Source organism: Aspergillus mulundensis, assembly GCF_003369625.1.
Source record: "Aspergillus mulundensis strain DSM 5745 chromosome Unknown scaffold_0, whole genome shotgun sequence".
NCBI classification, from domain to species: domain Eukaryota; kingdom Fungi; phylum Ascomycota; class Eurotiomycetes; order Eurotiales; family Aspergillaceae; genus Aspergillus; species Aspergillus mulundensis.
The window spans coordinates 5,540,139-5,561,173 of record NW_020797888.1 but is presented as its reverse complement, the minus strand read 5'-3'; the positions used below and the strand labels follow the sequence as shown (position 1 = coordinate 5,561,173).

General features: G+C 47.5%; 6 protein-coding genes across 6 annotated transcripts; 3 read left to right on the top strand and 3 right to left on the bottom strand.

The window, feature by feature from the left end:
- Nucleotides 1-7,557: 7,557 nt before the first annotated feature.
- On the bottom strand, nt 7,558-9,432 carry DSM5745_01553 (GMC family oxidoreductase; the record flags this gene model as incomplete). The annotated part of the gene is made up of 1 exon (XM_026743569.1): nt 7,558-9,432. One exon carries the CDS (start codon nt 9,430-9,432, stop codon nt 7,558-7,560), a length of 1,875 nt encoding a protein of 624 aa, XP_026609414.1.
- Nucleotides 9,433-10,514: 1,082 nt separating this feature from the next.
- Nucleotides 10,515-11,403, top strand: DSM5745_01552 (uncharacterized protein; the record flags this gene model as incomplete). Its single annotated transcript, XM_026743568.1, has 2 exons — nt 10,515-11,023; nt 11,079-11,403. The coding sequence occupies 2 exons, from the start codon at nt 10,515-10,517 to the stop codon at nt 11,401-11,403; spliced, it is 834 nt and encodes a 277-aa protein (XP_026609413.1).
- A 136-nt stretch (nt 11,404-11,539) lies between these two features.
- On the top strand, nt 11,540-13,107 carry DSM5745_01551 (uncharacterized protein; the record flags this gene model as incomplete). Its single annotated transcript, XM_026743567.1, has 5 exons — nt 11,540-11,844; nt 11,904-12,070; nt 12,132-12,447; nt 12,513-12,594; nt 12,649-13,107. The coding sequence occupies 5 exons, from the start codon at nt 11,540-11,542 to the stop codon at nt 13,105-13,107; spliced, it is 1,329 nt and encodes a 442-aa protein (XP_026609412.1).
- An 877-nt stretch (nt 13,108-13,984) lies between these two features.
- DSM5745_01550 (TauD/TfdA dioxygenase family protein) lies at nt 13,985-15,296 on the top strand (the record flags this gene model as incomplete). The annotated part of the gene is made up of 4 exons (XM_026743566.1): nt 13,985-14,189; nt 14,266-14,829; nt 14,859-15,050; nt 15,121-15,296. 4 exons carry the CDS (start codon nt 13,985-13,987, stop codon nt 15,294-15,296), a joined length of 1,137 nt encoding a protein of 378 aa, XP_026609411.1.
- A 93-nt stretch (nt 15,297-15,389) lies between these two features.
- Nucleotides 15,390-17,487, bottom strand: DSM5745_01549 (putative Zn(II)2Cys6 transcription factor; the record flags this gene model as incomplete). Its single annotated transcript, XM_026743565.1, has 2 exons — nt 15,390-15,831; nt 15,890-17,487. The coding sequence occupies 2 exons, from the start codon at nt 17,485-17,487 to the stop codon at nt 15,390-15,392; spliced, it is 2,040 nt and encodes a 679-aa protein (XP_026609410.1).
- Nucleotides 17,488-17,752: 265 nt separating this feature from the next.
- DSM5745_01548 (uncharacterized protein) lies at nt 17,753-19,528 on the bottom strand (the record flags this gene model as incomplete). Its single annotated transcript, XM_026743564.1, has 7 exons — nt 17,753-17,897; nt 17,940-18,274; nt 18,322-18,406; nt 18,463-18,764; nt 18,817-19,143; nt 19,207-19,255; nt 19,377-19,528. 7 exons carry the CDS (start codon nt 19,526-19,528, stop codon nt 17,753-17,755), a joined length of 1,395 nt encoding a protein of 464 aa, XP_026609409.1.
- Between the last annotated feature and the right edge of the window lie 1,507 nt (nt 19,529-21,035).

Below are 21,035 nucleotides of genomic sequence, written 5' to 3'. Positions count from 1 at the left end.
TTAAATTAAAGTACTGTATAGTATATTAATTTATATTAAAAAATAACATGCAATAACTGCCTAGGTAGCTTAGTAATAAAGCATGTAAGAAACTTTTATTTCTTACAGGCTACTGGTTTAATCCTAGTTCTAGGCTATTTTAGTGGTGGTTATAGAAAGCCTTTTTTATTTTTATTACTAGAACCTTTTTTTTTTTATTCTAAGGTCACAGTCTGCCAAGGTACAGTAATTCTGCCAAAAATAACTTACTATATTTTTACTATCTGCCTAATATAAATACCGCCCGCGGTTTTAGCACCGCGGCGCCCGGTGCCTCCTGCCTTTTTACTTAAATAAATAGAATACCACTAAGAATTTGCACGAACTGTACTAACCTACTTTTTATTATATGGTAAAAGCGCATATTTAAGATTTAGGAATATATTAAAATATGCAGTTACTAACTTTATTTATTATAGATTATTAGATATTCCCCACAGCCTTTGGTCTAATATACGCTACTCCGCAAATTTACCGGGCATGCCCTAACAAAGGCTGATCTCTCACAACCTAACCGTCCTTTACCTGGGCACCATCAGCTTACTAGGTGGGGTATACCTATTTGTGCCGCACTTATTTACGCAACTTATGATTATTTAACCAGAAGGCAAAGAAGGATACAATTCTAATATATTGCAAAATTAGGTTATAAAGCCGGGACAGGGGCTATTTAATCCCTTTTTGCCTTGTTATTCCGTGTTATTAATAAAATTAACATTGCCTATAAAGTACACTCCAAGCAATAATGGCGGCGGCAGCGGTGGCAGAGGCAGCAGTAGTTAGTACTTTTTAATTATTCTAAAGCTACTTAGCGGCCTTATTTATAAACCTGGTATAAAGATTACTTACGGTTGGTTTTCCAATATTAGAATCTCTAGCTAACACTATATATAATTTAGGAGGACTCTTTAGCCCACATATTAGATCTAACTACCTTAAGCCTATCTGGCTACTAGAACTTATTATAACTCTAACACCATAATGCTATTACTTTCCCCTGGGATAGATCCCATGCTTAATGTTAGGTGGCTCTAGAAAGTTAGTTTAAATAAAACTAGAACCCATGCGCGGGCCCCGGCCTTAGCACAGCATAATAACTTTAGGCTATGGTTATGTTTGCCAACTCCTAATTAACCTAGTAAGTTTATAGTTATAATAATAGCTTTGTTTTATTACTAATACTTTGTTTTTCTTAAGTAGTGCGTTATTTATATGACCAATATTTTCTTTTATATTTTTTTATACAAGCAACAGCAAACAACCCAGGATAAAGTTAAACCGTGAATTTTTTAAAGATGCGCCTAATTTAAACATAAAAACAAGAAATATAATAAAAATAGCAGTAAGAAAAATATATTTAAGTTTACTTTAAAGGCATGGCACTTGTAGTTAAAGGCTAAACTACTAGTATTATGGCTAGACTGTTAAAAAATGTAATTAATTTTACCACATTTATAAATGTTTTAATGTAATTTTTTTTAGGCTTAAATTAAGCTAAAAAAAATCTTTATTCTTTTAATATAACACACTTTTAGAATTAGGCCGGGATCTTGTTCTTTATCCAGGATAAATATTTTTTAAATTTATAATAGTTTTTATAATAATTTAGTTACTACTAGTATTTAAATAACTCCCTATTTTTATCTTTCTCTTTCTTTTTCTTATCTCTCCCTCTTTTTTTTTTTTTATCTCTCTTTTATCTCTCTTCATCTCTCTCTTATCTCTTTTTTATCTCTCACCCCCTCTCTCTCTCATCTCTTACCCCCTCTTTTTCTCTCTTTCTCATCTCTCTCTCCGTCTTTCCCTCTTTCTTATTTTTCTTATCTCTCCGTCTTTTCGTCTTTCCATCTCTCCCTTTTTCCCTCTCTCCCTCTTTTTTATCTTTTCGTCTCTCTCTCTCTCCCTCTCTCCCTCTCTCCCTCTTTCCCTCTCTCCCTCTCTTTTTCTTATCTCTTATCTCTTACTCTCTTACTCTCTCCCTCTCTTTTTATCTCTTTCTTATATTTCCCTCTCTTCCTCTTCCTCTTTTTTTTTTTCTCTCTCTCTTTCTCTTCTTTTTTTTTTTATCTTTTTTTATACTTAGCGCCTTGGCTAGCGGTAATATTTTAGCTAAAACTTAAGGATTATAGTGTTTTATAATAGTAAGTATAGCCGCCCTTAATACTTATATATATTTACTTATATTAACGCTTTACTATACAGTTTAAACAGCACTTAAATATTTTTAAGTTTTCGCGGGATTTTTTAGTTACCAGGGACTTTAAAAGAATTATTTTTTTTTTAAGGGAATAATAATTATCCTTAATAACTATTAGTGTTATAATAATAATATAAACCACTTTAAGATTTTTTGCTAGCGGTCCAGCAACTTAGCGTACTACTATTAATTTTTTAAGTTTTTTAATTTAGTCCTATTTTTAGCTTTATCCTTGCCTTAACAGTATTAGTGGTGTTGCTTTAATAATTAAGACTTGCTATTAAGCAAAAATTCAAGTTCCTTACCTGTAGTCTCCTCCTGTGGCCTCTCTTGATTAACTGGCCTCGCCCGGCCGGGTGATCCCCAGCGCTAGTGTTATTATATCTTTTTAGGAGCTGGCATTACCAAGGATAAACTTATACAAGGTAAGATTACAAAGAAACTACAAGGCGCTTACTAACTCTTGCATAGCATGTATGCAAATAAGGGACCTTGGCAAAAAATAATTTGTTATTTTCTACATGCCCGCGGAGATTAAGACTAAGATCTTATTTTTAATTAATAAGCTAGATAACTATACTATTAAGGTCTTGGATGTGCTTTGCTAAGCAGTTTTAAAAACATAACTACGTGGATTACCCTTTGGTGCGCAATCACAAGTTAATATAAGAAATGGCTTTTAAGAACAAGCAGTGGTATACAATAGGCATTCCCTTAGCAGTTAAATACAGTACATGCAGCAGGATATGAAGGGTGCGCGAACGGCGTGGAGATATCAGGTTGACCTGGCCAGTCTCGTGCAGACCACCAGGACCATTGGGCTGTCCAGGGCGAGCGTTTTAAACGCCAGTGCATTCTCTGGCATAAAGCTCGTGGGGGCGCAATCCCCAAAAACCATGTAAAATTATTCCTTAAACCCAAATCCTAGTCCCTGGAACAGTAATACCGCCCGCGTGCTGACAAGAATGCAGCTTATAGGGGCATAATTCTTAAAAACCATGTAAAATTATTCCTTAAACCTAAATCCTAGTCCCTGGAATAGTAATACCGCCCGCGTGCTAATAAGAATATAGCTTGTGGGGGTGTAATCTCTAAAAACCATGTAAAATTATTTCTTGGACCTAAATCCCAGTCCCTGGAATAGCCTAGTGCTGTATAATAATACTTATTAGCTATTTGCGCTAGATTCTGCTGTACTAGAAGTACCATAAGATATGCGATTTCCTGGATGTTATATCCTACCTTTGTTATAACTTAAGCATATTAAAATTTGTGTCTTATGCCCGCTTAAGTTTCTTAAGGTGCTTATGCTAACTATTTGGAAGGATGGGCAGGAGATTAATAAGATGTATCTTAGGAAGCTTCTTAATAGGACCTTGAAGTTATTATTTAAGGCGGACTTTAATAAGGGTGCTGGTGATAGTAATAATATACTAGTCCAGGATATTAGCTATATAACCAAAATATTACGTTGCGTCCGCTGCAAAAATCCTAGACTTATAAAAAAGCACGAAACATGGAGGCAGTAGCTGCTTAAATTTAATTTATTATGTTTATTATAAAGGTCCTGGACTAGCGTGATTTATTTATTTTACAGCAAAAGAGCTTGTTATTACCGCCCGAATAAGTTAAGTAGTTTAAATAAAAAAAGCTCATGGGAAAGCATAAAACATGAAGGCAGTAGCTACTTAGATTTAATTTATTACATTTACTATAAAGGTCCTGGACCAGCGCGGTTTATTTATTTTAAAGTAAAATAGCTTGTTATTGCCGCCCAAATGGGTTAAGCAGTTTAAATAAAAAAAGCTTATAAAAAAGCACGAAATATAAAGGCAGCAGCTACTTAAATTTAATCCTAATTTTAGGAAGAAATATTAACCGGCGCGGTTTATTTATTTTAAAGTGGAAGAGCTTGTTAATTTAATCCCAATCTTGGGAAGAAATATTAACCCTTCCGGGTAAAAAAAAATAAAATAAGCAAGAAAAGCCTGGCCCCGGCCCCGGCCTATATTTACTAGAAAGAACTAAAGTAACACCCGTGGGTTAATATTACAAAGCCCAAGCTAATAATTAAAAGCTTGTTAATTTAATCCTAATCTTGGGAAGAAATATTAACCCTTTTAGGTAAAAAAAGATAAAATAGGCAAGAGAAGCCTGGCCCTGGCCCCGGCCTATATTTGCTAGGAAGAACTAAAGCAACGCCCGTGGGTTAATATTACAAAGCCCAAGCTAATAATTAAGAGCTTGTTGATTTAATCCTAATCTTGGGAAAAAACATCGACCCTTCCGGGTAGAAAGAGATAAAATGGGCAAGAGAAGCCCGGCCCCGGCCTATATCTGCTAGGAAGAACTGAAGCAACGCCCATGGGTTGTTATTACAAAGCCCAAGCTGATAATTAAAGATATCGCGGAAGAACCCAGCGACGCCCGTGGGTTGATATCACGAAGCCCACGCCGGTTGTTGAAGATGTCGCGGAAGAACCCAGCGAGCCAGAAGATGAGCCCTTGAACCGCCCCGCAAAACAAAGGAAGAACTTAAAGTTAAAGGCACCACGATGCCATATTTATAAATATATTAAGCCAGAGTAAAAACTTATAAAATTATATTTTTACTTTAAATCCCAGCCTGGTTTATGTTTGCCTAACTGTTTTTTATTGGACCCCTTTAAATTAAACTTTATACTAGGCTACCTTTCCCGTTGCCTTATTTTTATAGCATAGTAATTTTATTATAAGCGCTTAGCCTAGAAAATTTATTATTATTATTTACCTTTTATAAGCAGGTGCTTATTCCTAGCTATAATTTATAATTAAAGTTTTATACCTTACACCTGCACCCGGCTTTAGCTTAACTTTACTTATTTACTTTTAATAAATAATAAATATAGCCTGATTATCCCGAGATCCCCTTTAATATTATTTTAGCTAATACTTTTTTATTACTTGATATAAGCCTTTATAATATTAATTATTACCCGAGCGCTTTACTACTTATCCTAGAGTATATTACTATTCTAACGCTGTAAATATAATTTAATACCCATTTAATAAAGACTGTCTTAACGGCGACATAAAACTAAGACTAAAATAAAAATATAATACTACTTTAACACTGCAGACGCAATCCAACGCTAATTTAATAAAGGATGTATTATTTATAACATAAAACTAATACTTAGGCTAAAACTAATAATATTTTAATGCTGCAAACGCAATCCAACACCAATCTAACAAAGGATGTGTTATTTGTAATGTAAAACTAATATTAAACTAAAATAATACTAGGCTTAGTAACAACATCCGCCCGGAAGTAATATTAATCTTCTTAACTAACATTCCCCTGTTAAATTAACAGCCTACCAGCAACTACGTTGCTTGTAACTAACAGTTGCTTAACGCCTTAGCATTAAATAACTGTTACCTAACTGTTGTCCAATGAAATTTCGTTATATGACAGTCAAATTGCCGTTGGCCGGGACCCCCCGGAACCGGCATGGGACCCGCTATGGATGCCCTAACTCGGCCCAGCTGCCCTAGGTACCTAAGCTATATACAAAGCCAGATCAGCATCAAACAACCTCTAACGGAACCTGATGCTGAGTTAAACATCGTTACTTAAACTACCCACCCAACCCCTCAATCTTCCTCCGTAGACGCAACATCATGATGCCGGCTCTCCTACACCTCCCCGCCCTGCCCATAATGATTACTCAAATGGTCCAGAAAAAAATCCAGGTTCTCTTTCGTCTTTACACTGCGGGAACTGCGTCTTGAAGAACTCAAACAGTTCCTGCCCTGGCCTTGCTTGGTGCGTGTGTGATTTTCTTAGACAAGAGGTCCGGGTGTCGCTGTGGCTGCTATAGTAGGTCTTCAGCCGTGTTGAGCTCCCATCTGCTTTCTATGTGCCCGGGTATTAGCTTTGTGGATTGAGCGCGGAGATGAATGAGAGGGTCTTGTTCCATGCGTCCAGTATAGCGGGTGTTTCGACTTGTTCGACCCTGTCTACTATTAGTACGCTACACCAGTCGGAAAGGTAGGGGACGAAGATGCTGTTTGCTGAAGAAGTGGTCTGGTGGTGGTGGATTACGAAGACAGCTTTTAGAGGTTTGGGAGTCGTGTATTTTATCCAGGTGTTAGGGTCTCGCCGTTGGGTTTTAGGAATGGAGGGTTCTTACGCTTGAGAGGCCTTTTGTGGAGGAGTGGTATGTTCGTAGGGGCATGGCAGTCTTTCAGTTATGTCAAGCCAAGACTGGGAGTAAAGAATGCAAATGGGTTGAACAAAGTTAATAGGGGCTAGGATGCCTGCAAGGTCCCATCTTGGCAGCACCTTTTGTATTTTTATACCTTGCTCACCCGCAAAGATCTCCTGGTCCCAAAACTCGCTCGCTTGAGTGAAGAATATCTGTAACCCCCGGCGCGGGGTCCCCTCACCTCACTAATCGTCAAGATCCACGCCTGGAATGGACCGCTTTCCTCCCATATCCGCGCTCGCCCGGACTGTCCTGCTCGTCTTGAAGCTGGATGAACAAGCCTTGGTTTTATTATTATTATCGCCGTCTGCATCTTCTTTCCAAGTGTCTAACCTAGTCTTATAATAATAGTGCAGTATAGCAAAGTCCTAACTCCCGACTTGCTTAAGGACAAAGTTATTATCTAACCAGTACATCTCCTTAGGGTACAACCTGATCTTCAAGCAAGCCAAGTCCTTTAGATATAAAAAGCACAAACATTCCGCACTGTATACTTGATTGGCTTAGATAACCCCCCAGTTCTTGGAACGCCCGCCCTCTCCCCGCGTTTTCATGAGATCTGGGGGATCCCGACTCTTTGCAGCGTTGTTCACTGATCAGTGATGGACTAGGATTGCCAGCTATGCTCAGTGCTCGAGTGCGTCACGACTTCTGAATCTTTGGCGTAGGAAGCTGGGACGTCTAATAGTGGGTAGGAGCTCATTTCTCCTGTTTGTTTGTACCGGGCAGTTGGTTACCGTACCGCATTCATAGATGCAAACTCCGGCTCCATGCTATTATAAGAATGCCCTAACCTGCCTACCTAACCTAGTGTACTCCTGTTTGGAGGCCTAAACATGCACAACAATCTAACCTTTACCTTTATTACATCAGGCGCACGACCTAATACAAGTTCTCACCATGACTGGACGGATTTTTATCACAATAACCCCAGACACACGAGACAGGACATCCTACGTCCACTTTTGCGGCAATCCTCATATTCAACAACACAAGGACAACATTCACGAAGTTCTCGTGCAGAAAAAAAAAATCCTAGTCCAAGCCATCAAAAGCAATCTTCAATGAATATTAAACAACGTCAGCCCAATCCTCCCTAACCAGATCCGCCGCCTTCTCCGCAACCGCAAACACCGTCGCCTGGATATTCCCCCGCGGCTCAAGCGGGAACACACTCGCATCCACAACACGCACATTCCTCGTCCCATACACTTTAAGTCTCGGGTCCACGACGCCCCCGTCTTGCCGCGGCATCATCGCGCACGTCCCGCTGACGTGGTACATCGAGAGGACGAGGTCGCGGATGAGGTCCTGCGCCTGCTGGAGACTGTTTATCTTCTCGGGCGCATGGAGTCTCTCCCCGTCTTTCTTTAGCAGGGCGGACATGGCTCCCGTCTCGGGGATCTTCTCCATCCACATGCTGTGTCGGGCTTGGAGGGCCAGGTCCGCGGGGTGTCGGAGGAGAGCGGCGTCGATTGTGGGTGGTGCGCTTGGGTTGGGGGAGTTGATGTGCACGGAGCCACGGGAGAGGGGGTAGCTGAGCAATGACAGAATGCTCATGAAGAAGCCTGGGTGCTTCAAGCCGAAGATGTCGCTGGGGTCTGGGCCTGCGTTTGGAACGAGCTGTAGCGGGGCCATGATGTACTGCACCGTTGGTTCGGAGGGGTTGGCGAGGATGGACCTGAGGACGGCGTACTGCTTCTTGTACATGTGACTCAGGTCGGGATCGGATATCGACGCGTCGATCTTGGACAGCATTTCCTCGCGCTCACCCTGTGGAACGTCCAAGCATGGCATGAACGCTGACACGAAGGGGACCATGCCCAGCGGCCCCGACCCGTCCTTCTGGTACGCGGCCATTGCGGCCGCGGCGACGGCGGGATCGCGCGCCATGTCGCCTGAGGGCATCCCGTCGGCGACTTCGTAGTTGAAGCAGACGATGCCGTGGTCTTGGAGGTTTTCGCCGACGGTGGGGAGGTCAACGACGGACTCGATACCAAGGGAGCGGAGACGAGCTGCGTCGCCGATGCCGGATAGTTCGAGGATTTGGGGCGTTTGGAATGTACCGGCTGCCATTATCACCTCGCGGGTTACAGCGACGGTGTATGTCTCGCCGTCTTTGATGAACTGCACGCCCGTCGCGGTGGCCGGAGCCTCTTCCCCATGCCCACCATCCAAAACAATCCGACTCACCAGCGCCCCCGTAACAACCCTCAAATTCTCCCGCCCCAACACATCACCTCCCAAATACGCCGCCCCAGCATGACTCCTCGTCTTGGTAACCGGATCCACAGCCCCAGGATTCACAAACGGCCCCGCGCCCTCGCCCTTAATGGGGTCGTCCGTCTGCGGCCACCCCAGCTCCTCGAACGCCCGGAACCACGCCGCATGGTACGGCATGTACCCCGTCTCATCGCCGAAACTCGCCTGCACCGGCCCCTCGCTCCCTTGATCGGCAGCCTCGGATTTCATACCGCCGAAGAATCTTCGCACCGAGTCGGACGGCGGCGTACCCGTGTGGAACTTGCGCACATACGGCGCGAACTCGTCCCATCCCCATCCTGGATTCCCGAGTTCCTCCCATGCGTTCATCCCAGCTCGAGACGGGTACACCAGCATGCCCATGTTGATAGCGGAAGACCCACCAAGCGTGCGCCCCTTATTGCCGAAGATGCGACGCCCATTGAGTTGGGTCTGTGGGATGGAGCGCAAATTCCAATCAAACTCGGGATCCTCGTATGTCGTTGCTGCGAGGCCGGGGATTTTTATCCGCGGGTCGTCGAGCTTGTTGCTTCCTGCTTCTAGGACGAGGACGGTGGCTGTGGGGTCGGCGCTTAGACGGTGTGCGAGGACGAGGCCTGCGGTCCCGCCGCCGACGATGATGAAGTCGTAGCTTGCATTGCGGAGGCCGGTTGCGCTGTCTGTGTTGGTGGTGGATGGGGACATTTTGCAAGTTTGGCTGGATGGCTTACGACGCAGCTGCTGCGGGTAGCGCCTTTAAGTAGACTACCCCTCCGGAGTCCAGCTGCGTAGGCGCCTGCACTTAGATACCTTAGTGCATATCTAGACTAGGACATTGGAGGACTAGCAGGGAGGGGCTCGAGGCCGGGCGTTGCTTAGCTGGTGTTCAGGCGTTGACAGGTGTCAGGCCACTCCACAGTCCACACGGGATGGCCTGCACTGATTTGGCGATGGTATGGGGGGCAGTGATTGGCTAGTCCGCGTAGATTAGATTCCATTCTGCATAGGATGTGCGGGTTGCTGCTTCTGCAGGGGTAGTGTAACCAATTCACCCTTGAGGCTTGGATGTTGAGGGTGAGCGGGGTATGGTAGAGTGAGAAACTCAGTGGATGTTAAATTCTTGTATGTAGCTATGTAACATAAAAACATCTTACTAATCACACAACAGGCAAGGTGGCCGAGCGGTCTAAGGCGCGCGGTTAAGGTCCTAGCAGAACCTCCTCTTGTTATCAAGTTTCCGCGTCATTAATTTGGCGTGGGTTCGAATCCCACCCTTGTCATTCTTTTTGTCTTTTTCTTCTTTTGGTGTTTCTGAGAGCCCAGCTACCGAGGCGAGGCTTACTTCTTAGGGTTTCTTTTTCACCCGGAGTGAGGGGTAAACTGCCCTAATAATGAGTTGCACATCGGTATACCACTGCTTTCCGTAGCAAGGACGTAGTTATGTTTACCTCTGGGGAAGAACTTAGAAGTTGGTGCCTCAGATTAATGACAATGGTTGTGAAAATGAGCAACATAAGGCTTGTTGAAATATATATTTTTAAAGGCTTGCCGAAACCCTGGCCTTTTTTGGCGCGACGTTTGAAAAAGAACAAAATGAAGGTTCTTTTTTGTTACCTTTGAAGAGCATGAATAACTGACGCATGACATAAACATCAAAAATATCGAATTTATCGAAAAATGAAAATGTCATTTTGATGTTGGAGGACGCGGTGTAATTCCACCCATCTTCCGCGTTTCCCACAACAACCTCACCATCCCAACAACACACCACACCCAAAACTACCACCATGCCCTGGCCCCGCATCCAATTCCACGAACTCGGCGACCAACCCTGGTGCCCAGCGTGGCTACACCACCACGAGCAATTCTCGCTCTCCCAACTCTGGGCCCTGCGCGTCCCCCTCTGGAGCCGCAGCAGTCTGGCCACAGCAGCCTGCACCGTGCTAAAAGAGCATTTTACCGATCTATCCTCCTACACGATCGTGGACGTCTGCGCCGGAGCCGGCGGTCCAACGCCGCTGATCGAGCGCGAACTGAACCGCGACGCTGAGAAACAGGACCAAGAGCCCGTGACGTTCGTGTTGACGGACATGTTCCCGCCCGTGGATGTGTGGAGCGCGATCGCCAAGAAGCAGCCGAATGTGCGGTTTATCGAGGAGGCTGTTGATGCGCGGTCTGTTGGGCGGGTTGCAGCAGACGATAAGAAAGAGTGTCGCGTGTTCAACATCTGCTTCCATCATTTCGATGACCGCGATGCGGCGGGGATTCTGCGCGGTGCGGTTGCGGAGGCGGATGCGTTTGTGTAGCGTCTCCCATTTACCATCTCGACAAGATGATGCTAACAAGCGCAGGATCTTTGAAATCACCGCCCGCCAGGTCTCAACGTGCCTGTACTCGCCGCTCGTCTTCTTCTGGGGCTTCTATGTTACGCTGCTGTGGTACTGGAACTCGCCGGTGCATCTGCTCTTCACCTTCCTCCTCCCGATCGCGCCGGTAGCGCTCTGGGTCGACGGATTCATCTCGTGTCTGCGGACGCGCACACCAGGGGAAATCGAGGATCTGCTCGCGACCTCAGGGAAGGATCTCGACGGATGGACATTCAGCAGCGGACAGAGGAGCGTGCAGTGGCCGTTTATCACGCTGTACTACTTCGTCGGCAGGAAGGGGGCTAAATAGACAGGGCGCACGGGCACACGGGCACCAACCCCGCTCTGACATGCCAAGAGGCTGTGCACTGCTCTGCTTTAAATAAACTCGCGCCCCCCGGCCGTTATCTCCATCTCACCGTGTACCTTTGCTGTATCGAGACATCATGGAAATCATCATCGTAGGCGCCGGTCTCGGCGGTCTAACCTGCGCGATTGCATGCCGCCGCTTCATCCCAGATGCGCATGTTACGGTCCTCGAGCGGGCGCCTGAAGCGCGCGAGGTCGGGGCGGGGATCCAGATCCCGCCGAATGGAACCGCCGTTCTGAAACAGCTGGATCTGCTGTCGAGGGTTCTGGAGAGGGGGAGTGTTGTGCGCCATGTTGATTTCCGGCGGTATGCGGATGGGCGGATTCTAAGGTCCATGCCGTTTGGGGAGGATGTTGTGGAGGAGTTTGGGGTTCCTTGGGTGTATGCCCTGTCTCTCTGATAAGATCTGATAATGATGTGGATTTGCTGATAGCGCGCAGGATTATTCATAGACAGGATTTTCATCAGGTCTTGCTTGATGAAGCGGGTCGGTTGGGCGTTGAGATTCGACTGAATGCTGAAGTCACGGATGTGGTATTTGACGCACCCGAAGTTATTCTCGCTAGTGGGGAGAGGGTCGCGGGGGATGTCATCGTCGGCGCGGATGGTATGTCCTTTGCCTAAACATTATGTAGAGCTTTAAGGTATAGAGCCGCTGATATCTACAGGCCTCCACTCTCGAATCCGGGATATCGTCCTCGACAAGCCAACAAGACCCCAAGAAACAGGCGACCTCGCCTACCGCGCAACCATCAAGCGCACCGAGCTCGAAGCCCTGAATGATCCAGCTATACATGAGCTCTGTGCTCAAACGTCAGTTACATCCTGGCTAGGTCCGGATAAACACTCTATCTTCTACCCCGTGCGGAACGGGGAGGAGTTCAACCTCGTCCTGCTGCGGCCGGATAATCTGGATACGGGTGTCAGGAGGGTCCAAGGGGACGTTGAGGAAATGACGGAGAGTTATACGGGGTGGGATGAGAGGTATTACCCTACCACTCAGGCGCCATTCTTGAGGAAAGGAGATGCTGATGCTGATAATATCATAGACTGACGAAGTTGATTTCGTGCGTATCCGCGGTGACGAAATGGAAGCTCACGCATCTACCGCAGTTAGAGACCTGGACGAGGGTATGGAAACTGGCCGATGAGGTCTAGAGGGATGAGTGCTAACATAAGGTGTAGGGCCCAGTCGCCCTCCTCGGCGACGCATGCCACCCAACGCTGCCCTACCAAGCGCAGGGCGCCGCAATGGCGGTGGAAGACGGCTTCGCGCTGGGAAAACTGCTCGGACTGCTTCACACCTCTCTTCAAGCAGTTTCCACCGATGAACCGACAATATCTCCACAATCGCCACTTCACGAATACATCCTGCGTATCCTGGAGGTATACGAGGGCATTCGGAGACCCCGCACGACGCGCACCGTCCAAGCTGCCGTTGGCAATCGGAGGGTCTTCCATGTTCCTGATGGAGTTGGGCAGGTTATCAGGGACTTTGTTCTGGGGTATGCGGGGGTGACGTGGAAGAGCGATTGGACGTATGGGTTGTTCTCGGGGAGGATGAAGAGGATGTTGAGGCATGATCTTGCGGGGGATTGTGAGAGGGAGTTTAAGGGGGTTGTGAAGTCGTTGTTGATTGATTAGTGGGCATGGTACAGCTTGTAGATTCGTAGACATATAGCCAAGCTTCCATGGCGTTTGCTTTACCCCCACTTATATCCATGGCCTCAGGGGTAAACAGACTGGGTAATTGTTGCTTCGCTCATTTCTCTTCTCAGCGGCTTCTGCCGCCCACCACGGTATTACCGATGGCGTTTGTATACATGATAGGTCTGGCGGAAAATAATGCCTGGAAGAGGCGCAGTCAGAAGAAGAATGAGATGGCTGTGTCTTCAGCATCTAGCCTACCTAAATATGGAGTCAAATCGTCCTATTTTAGTGGACCGTAAGCTCTGGGAAGAGCCACGCGTATCCCAGCGCTCGAAGTGATAAGTTGGGTACTGTGCTACCCTCGGCTTAGGGCTGCAGCAGAGTCATGGTAAGTTCCCTGGGAGTATGAATTAGGGCTTTGGAGCGGGACTATAACCACAGAAAGACTCCACGGCAGAGGACAGCAGTAGGCTCCGCCAGAGTTATCTATTATCTCGATGCCGATGCTCCAAGCTCCATCCGATAATGATTGCGCCACTTCGGTATCCATATCGTGCTGCCGCTCAATGGTCCCATTAGCGATCCCGTCATCAACGCCGCGCATGGCGTCGACCCAGTCAACCACAACAGAGAAGATAAGTGGCCACTGGTCGCGCAATCCCCGCATCAAGCACTCAATAGCTGGAGTGATCGTCAATAAAAGGCGTGCACGCTGCCAGTCTTATCGCCGAAAGCCGATGGGTCGGCGATAGCCATCTATACATGACAACGTCTATATAAGAGGCCATCCAGCCACAGATCCGCACTCATAACCATTTCAAGTATCACTCTACCCTCAGACACATCAAAGACATCTTGAAACGAAGGCACGATGACCGTCCCAGTCGAATCCAACGGCTCCAGCGGCAAGCCCTCCCACCCCCGCCAATTCTCCTCGGGCTCGCTGGACGCCTTCAAACCAACGATCCTAACCCCCGTCATCGGCAACGAGTTCCCCAAGGGCTCGATAAACATCGTCGACGACATCCTCCACGCCCCAAACGCCGACGCACGGATCCGCGATCTCGCTATCCTAAGTCCGTCCCTTAGCCTTAAGCCTTAAGCCCTCACCATCCACATCATCAAAACATGCTAATACCCAGGGCCGTGCAGTCGCCGAACGCGGCGTCGTCTTCTTCCGCGCCCAGCACAACCTCACAAACGAGCTGCAGAAGCACCTCATCCTGCGTCTCGGCGAGTTAACCGGCCGCCCTGCCGGCCACAGCCTGCACATCCACCCGGTCGTCAACAACAGCCAGGAATTCGGCGACCCGGATCCGCAGATCAGCACGATCAACAGCCGCAGCCACAAGAAGCTCTTCCGCGGATCCTACGGGCATCTCGCGGCCGTCTGGCATTCCGATATCTCGTTCGAGACCGCGCCGGCGGATTTCTCTGCGTTGCGGCTGACACAGCTCCCAGAGACGGGAGGCGATACGCTCTGGGCGAGCGGGTATGAGGTGTATGATCGGGTGTCGAAGTCGTATCGTTCTTTCCTGGAGAGCCTGAGCGCGAGACATGTGGGCGAGGGGTTCCGGCGCGCTGTGGAACGGGGGAATGCGGAGATATATACGGGGGCCCGAGGGGCGCCGGTGAATGTTGGCGCTGGGCTGGAGGCTGATCATCCGGTTGTGCGGACGAATCCGATTACGGGGTGGAAGAGTGTGTTTCCTGTTGGTGAGGATCCCTGCTTCCAATCTACCTAGCTATCGTCCAATCGTCCACTGTTGGTGCGAAGGACCTGGACCTCAGGGTAACGGGTGCAGGGACGTTCCCGAAATCCGTCAACGGGCTGACGAGCCGCGAGAGCGAGAATCTGCTCAAGTACTTCCACGACCTCATTACGTATGGGCATGATCTGCAGGTGCGGTTTAAGTGGGCGGAGCCGAATGATATTGGTGCGGAACCCTAACCTCTTCCTCTTCCCTCTTGTACTCTTCAGGATGGATACTGATGTGAGTGGCATAGCCATCTGGGACAACCGCAGCGTCTTCCACACCGCGACATTCGACTATGATGGTATTGGCGAGAGGAGTGGAAACCGTGCTGTGGGGATTGGCGAGGTGCCGTACTTCGACCCGAACAGTAAGTCGAGGCGTGAGGATCTGGGAATTGAGGAGCATTTAAACCCTGTGCATTGGTAGAATGTTCACATTCTTGTGCTATGGAATATATACACGTTTAAAGGGACTCGATTTGTTGAATCCATGGATGTACCTAGGAGAAGGAGGAATCGGCTACGTCCGCAACCCAAATGACTCGCCCATATGTAAACCAAACGCATCACCCGCCCAAAAGTCCTCCGTGAATAGATTCGAAAATGCAGCTGCGCGACCATCGAAGAGTGATATTATCTCTGGCGTCTCGCCACCAAGACCAGGTCCAGCTCCAGCCCTACTCGCCTGCGGAGAGGGAATGTAGAAGCCCGGCGTGGGCGGATCAGTTAGGGCTCGATCGAGACTATATGCCATACCACCAGAAGTATGTCCTTGGTGCTGGCTGTGCATCTGAGCATCATTCACGTAGTCCATCACGCGGTTGATTGCTGTTTCGAGAGCATCGCGGTATTTGCGGACAGAGGGGTGTCGCTCCGCCATTACGAAGAGGGCGGATGAGCATGCACGCAGGTCGTTGGAAACGCTTATTGTCCAGAGGCGAGGGGACCGGAAGAGGCAGAGACTGTCTATATTTTAGCACACCCGCCCTGGGGGACACATAGGAGAGAGAAGTGACGTACCAGATAGTCAGTCCCGCCATGAACAGAGTGTTGATAAGCAAGAACGAGTACCATGTCGAGTCTCTCTGCCGTAATCTCTTGAAGTACTGACACATCTGACCAGATGAGTACAAGCAGCGGCGTGCAAGGTCATCGTCTGGCGGAAGGATATTAAGAAACGGGTGTAGTAGCGTCCGCGTCGCGCTGTTCCAGTGCATCTGGATGAAATCGTTCTCGTAGTCTGATAGGCAAGGAAGGGTCCTTTGGTATTCGTCTAGCATTTCGAGTAGGGGGTGGACTTGGTGGAGCAGAGATTGGGTGTCTCGATCAAGTCTGTACACGCTTGCCCTGGTCCGTGATGAGATGCGCGAAAGCTTGATGCACGCTATGAAGCATCGAATATTGGGACCGTCCCATTGTTCGCTTGGATTCTTAGGGGTTTGAAACAGCTCTTTGTCCGCTGTTTCAGGCAGCGAGTCGTCGATATCAGCCGGCGGCTCTGCGTCGATCTCCTCGTCACCGATACTAAATGGCCGACCAAGCGACCACGCAACAGACCGCTCATTGAGATATACGCTCCAGAAGAGCCTCCGTCGTCTCTGTGCCTCATATGGCCGCAACCGCCGATACTGTGCTTCTCGATGCAGTCCAAAGTCTACGCATATCCGCGTTGCCAGGCCCATCATGTACCACACGCTGGAGCTCGCAGAAGACTGCAGGTTGTACATTGCCAGTAACATAAGCGCCTCTATGCTTGAGATGGACAACGAGCCCTGTATAGCAGGCTGATACTGCATTGCCGTAACGAAGTAATTCCTCGGTGGCGTTGAATCGTACATCTCCGTCATCCGTAGAATCGCAGCGCCGATGGCATAGACCATGAAGATCTTAAACCGTGCAAATTGCTCCACCGTACTCGGTCCAACCGGCTCATGGCGTCTAGCATGTAGACCGTATATTTCCGCTCGACACAGGAACGGTAAGCGCATCTGCATGCTCTTGAAATACGCCTCGAGAATCCTCGCTCCTATAGCGTCGTCCGGTGCATCTGCTGGCCCGGTCGCATCGTTCTCGCAGGGCGCCATAAACTCATGGGTTTCATTGACTGGAATGGATTTCCATACTGCATCTTGCACGATCCGACTGATATTTTCCGCGATGGTCAGTCCCGATGAGGGTCCTAGGTAGTTCCCCTCGACCTTATCCTCATACCCTCCCGGCCCCTGGATGAGAAAGTGCATGACGGCACCGTGGTTCTCCGGTGAGTTCGTCGACGCATTCGATCCTATCCCTGAGACAGATCCTGGACTGGGCCCTGTGCCAGGCGATGTCGTTTCGCTCGAGATCCCAAACTGATGAGCATTTCTAGACTCCGAATGACTCCCCCCTTCACTTCGACTCTCTGTCAAAGCAGCAAGCTGCGCCTCGAGCGTCTCAATCCGCTGCGCCAGCGCCCCCTTGCTCATCCCATGATGCCACGAGGGGACACTATCCGAGCGTAAGCACGGCTGACCCGCAAGCTCGCAGTTTGCGCAAACGGGCGCCCCAACGCAGCGCTGTTTGCGCCGGTGGCAGCGGCGGCAGGACTTGGGGATGCGTTTGCGGATCCGCTCTTCCATGCCGACGTGGATCTTTATGTTATGGAGATTTGGTGAAGATGGATCTCCGAGGAGTCCGGCTCCGCAAGGTCGATGGAGATCCCCGCACTATGTGCATGTGTGCTTTCCATTGAAAATGTCGCGATTCGTCAGCTGCGTGGTGATTGGGATGGTTTGAGGTCATTGAGGTGCGGAAGCACGCCATCACAATAACAAGATCAATAACGTTTATACTCTACTCGGCATTGTGATCTAGACTAAATCTCATGAAGAAATAGGTGTAAAGCTACAGGGTGAATTTAAACCCAGGCGTATCAAAAATGACCTCCCCTCGCTCCTGCCTCTTGTTCCTCCTCCCCATCGTGACAGTCGTGATCCCCACAGACACAACCGTAATCGCAGCCGCAATGAAACAAGTCCACAGACCAGGCCTGTAGAAGATTAGCAACTATCTATCTATTGAAGAGACGTACCTATAATCAGGCGCATCCTGATCTCGAAACACCAAACCCCCAATGATTCCTCCAACCCCGCCAGCACCAACAATGAGCCCCGACCCAAAGGCGCGCCTCCACTGGCCGGTAATATTATTCGACTGGTATGTTAGTGCAGCGGGTATATTAGCGTTGCAGCTGCCGGTGAGTATAAAGGCGCCGAAGTATCGCACGCCGTTGTTTTTGGCGTACCCTAGCAGTGCGACACCGACTATCTGGAGGAGCGCGTTGATGACCACGATGATGCCGCGCGTTTTGTATTTGTCGGAGAGCCAGGATTCGGTTAGGCCGAGGAGGGTGCCGAAGAGGAAGCACTGCTGAAGTTAGTACCCGGCAATGCATACTGGAGAAGAAGGCTTACTGGTGCAGTAAGAGTCTGAGCCTCCGCAACACCGAAACCGAGCCCTTGCATGAGGACGATTGGAAGGAAATACGAAACCGCGTATCTTTCACTTCTTTTTAGCTTCGACCTCACTTAGGTATGGTGTTTGCGGGAACTCACATAACAATAGCCGTCATCAGAAAGTTCACAGCCAGCAACCACCCCTGCCACTCAAAGGCATAGCTAAGATACTCCCTGAGCACAAACGGCGTAACATGGGCATCGCCCCGATCCTTCTCAACACGGTCAATCATGATATCAATTTCTCGGTCGGTAAGAAACCAACGCGTTCGTCGCGCATCTTCAGGGAAGTCGATGATCAACACGAACCCAGCCAGTCCTATGGCAACGGTAAGCACGCCCTCGATAATAAAGATCCAGCGCCATCCAGCGTGGCCTTGGAGACGGTGCATTTGTTGCAGCTGTTGCATCCATCAGTACCTTGACACTTCAGGGGAAGAAAAAAGCACGTACACCGTAAGCCAAAATCCCCCCAAACGAACTAATCGCACTGCCCAGCAGATAAAACAACCCAATGCGCTTCCCCGTCTCATGGCGGATATACCAGCTACTAATCAGGAACACTGCGGCGGGGAAAAGACCTGCCTCAAAGAGACCCAGGACAACACGTAGTCCGGCGAGTTCGCGCCAGTTGTTGACGAGGCCCATGCCTACCATCACGAGACCCCATGCGACGGTGATGAAACCCATGAAGATTCGCGGGCCGATTTTGCGCGCGAGTACGGTCATTAGGGGTTGGAAGACTGTGTATGTTGGGAAGAAGACGGCGACGATTGTTGACTGGTGAGATCAGAATTGTTAGGTGGGATGGGATGTTGGAAGGGCGGCGGTTAGGGCACGTACGTAGTTTGTGCCAGTGAGGTCGATGTCAGCGCCCATGCCAGCGACGACCCTATCGAAATGGTCTTTAGCGTGAGTTACGGCATCAGAAGGGTTGGGAGCATAGGTACGCATTCGCCAAGTTCACCCGGTCGATCTGGCAGACGGTGTACATAACCGCAACAACCACACACAAGCGGATATCGATCTTGCGCTTGATGCGCTTCACAGTCTCTTCATCGTATTGCAAGGATGAGTCTGAGATATGTGAAGATAGAACGCCTTTCTCGTTATCCTCGACATGCTTCGAAGTAAACGACGTTTTGATTTCCGCCGTGGTCGCCATTGTACTCTGCAGTGTACTAAGGGTATCAAAATGTGAGAAATCGACCAGGTACTCGTTTAGCAACCTTGCTTCTTATATATCTCAGTAGATTGGCTTGGCACCTAGGTCCCTGTCCATTCGCTTGTCAAGACCATATCCGTGGACCTGGATACGCTCCATCCTCATGTTCAGACCCCAGGTAGACCCAGCCCCAGCCCAGATTGTCGAAGCCAAGAACGCGGGGAAACAGAGCTGTCATGTATTCTGACTCGCACTGTCCAGCTCCAGCAAGAAGCCTACTCCCTGGCAAATCAGAAGCCCCTGCACGATCCTACTAGGACGCAACGGACAAGTAACCAGCTTGGCGGGAGGAGGTGGCAGACATGACAGATACCAGATCTGCGGGGTAGCTATACGAGTACCTAAGGTATGGTAGGTAGATGTGTCCAAGCTATTGGCACGCTATAGCTCCAGAATCGAGGCTTCTTAACACCTGGTGTAATTAACAGATATTCTTGTCTTTGTACCTAGGTAGTGTTGGCGTGATAGATGCCAGATCCGCACGGACAATTGTTTATTAGTGGACCAGTTTATTGAACGCCGCCTTATCTAGCAACCAGTTTCAGCCCGTCCTTTAACTCCCACTATAGTATACTCTTCACGTTGAAGGATCCCGTTGCCGAGGGAGTTCGGACCGAGGATCTGGACTCAGACATCCATCGTTGAAACACTGCGTTGGGCCACTATGTAAAGCATGGAAGATGTAATAGAAGTTAGCTTAAGAAAATGGACCCAGTAACTCGGGTAATGATTAGAGAGTACCATGCAGGCGCTGGGGGGGGTTTGTGATACCGTATCAGCACGCCCACATTCGTATCCGCCGGTGAATACATATCAAAACTCAATATAGTCAAAAAGTCACATTTTATTTAATATATATTATTATTTTTAATTTATATAAAATAATAATGTATATTATTATATAATAATATATATTAGTAAGCCTAATATATATTAGTAAGCCTAATATATATTATAATGTAAAATATATTAAAAAACTTGATATTTTATAAAATTTAAAAATAAAAATAAAATATTTTATAAGTCACGTGATTCCCCTAATATATATTTTATTATTATATTTATTATTAGTATTAATTTAAGATATAATATTAACTAGTTATAGAAAGTTTATTATTATTTATTTAATTTAATAGTAAATCACGTGTTTAAACTAATAAATAAATTAATTATTTTAACCTATAAAGGGGATCRAACCCCTAGCTTATTTAAATTATATAGTAAACTATACCACTAGACTATATAGGTCTATTATTACTATATATAGTAAAATGCTCAGGTAAAATAGGAAGAAAAATAAATAAATAACTTTTTATTAATTAAAAATAGTTTTTAAAACCTCTTAGGCTTTCCTAAATAGGCTAGTTTTTAAAACTAGGTATGACTAATTTTTTATCTAAATAAAATAAATAAAATAAATAAAATAAATAAAATAAATAAAATAAAT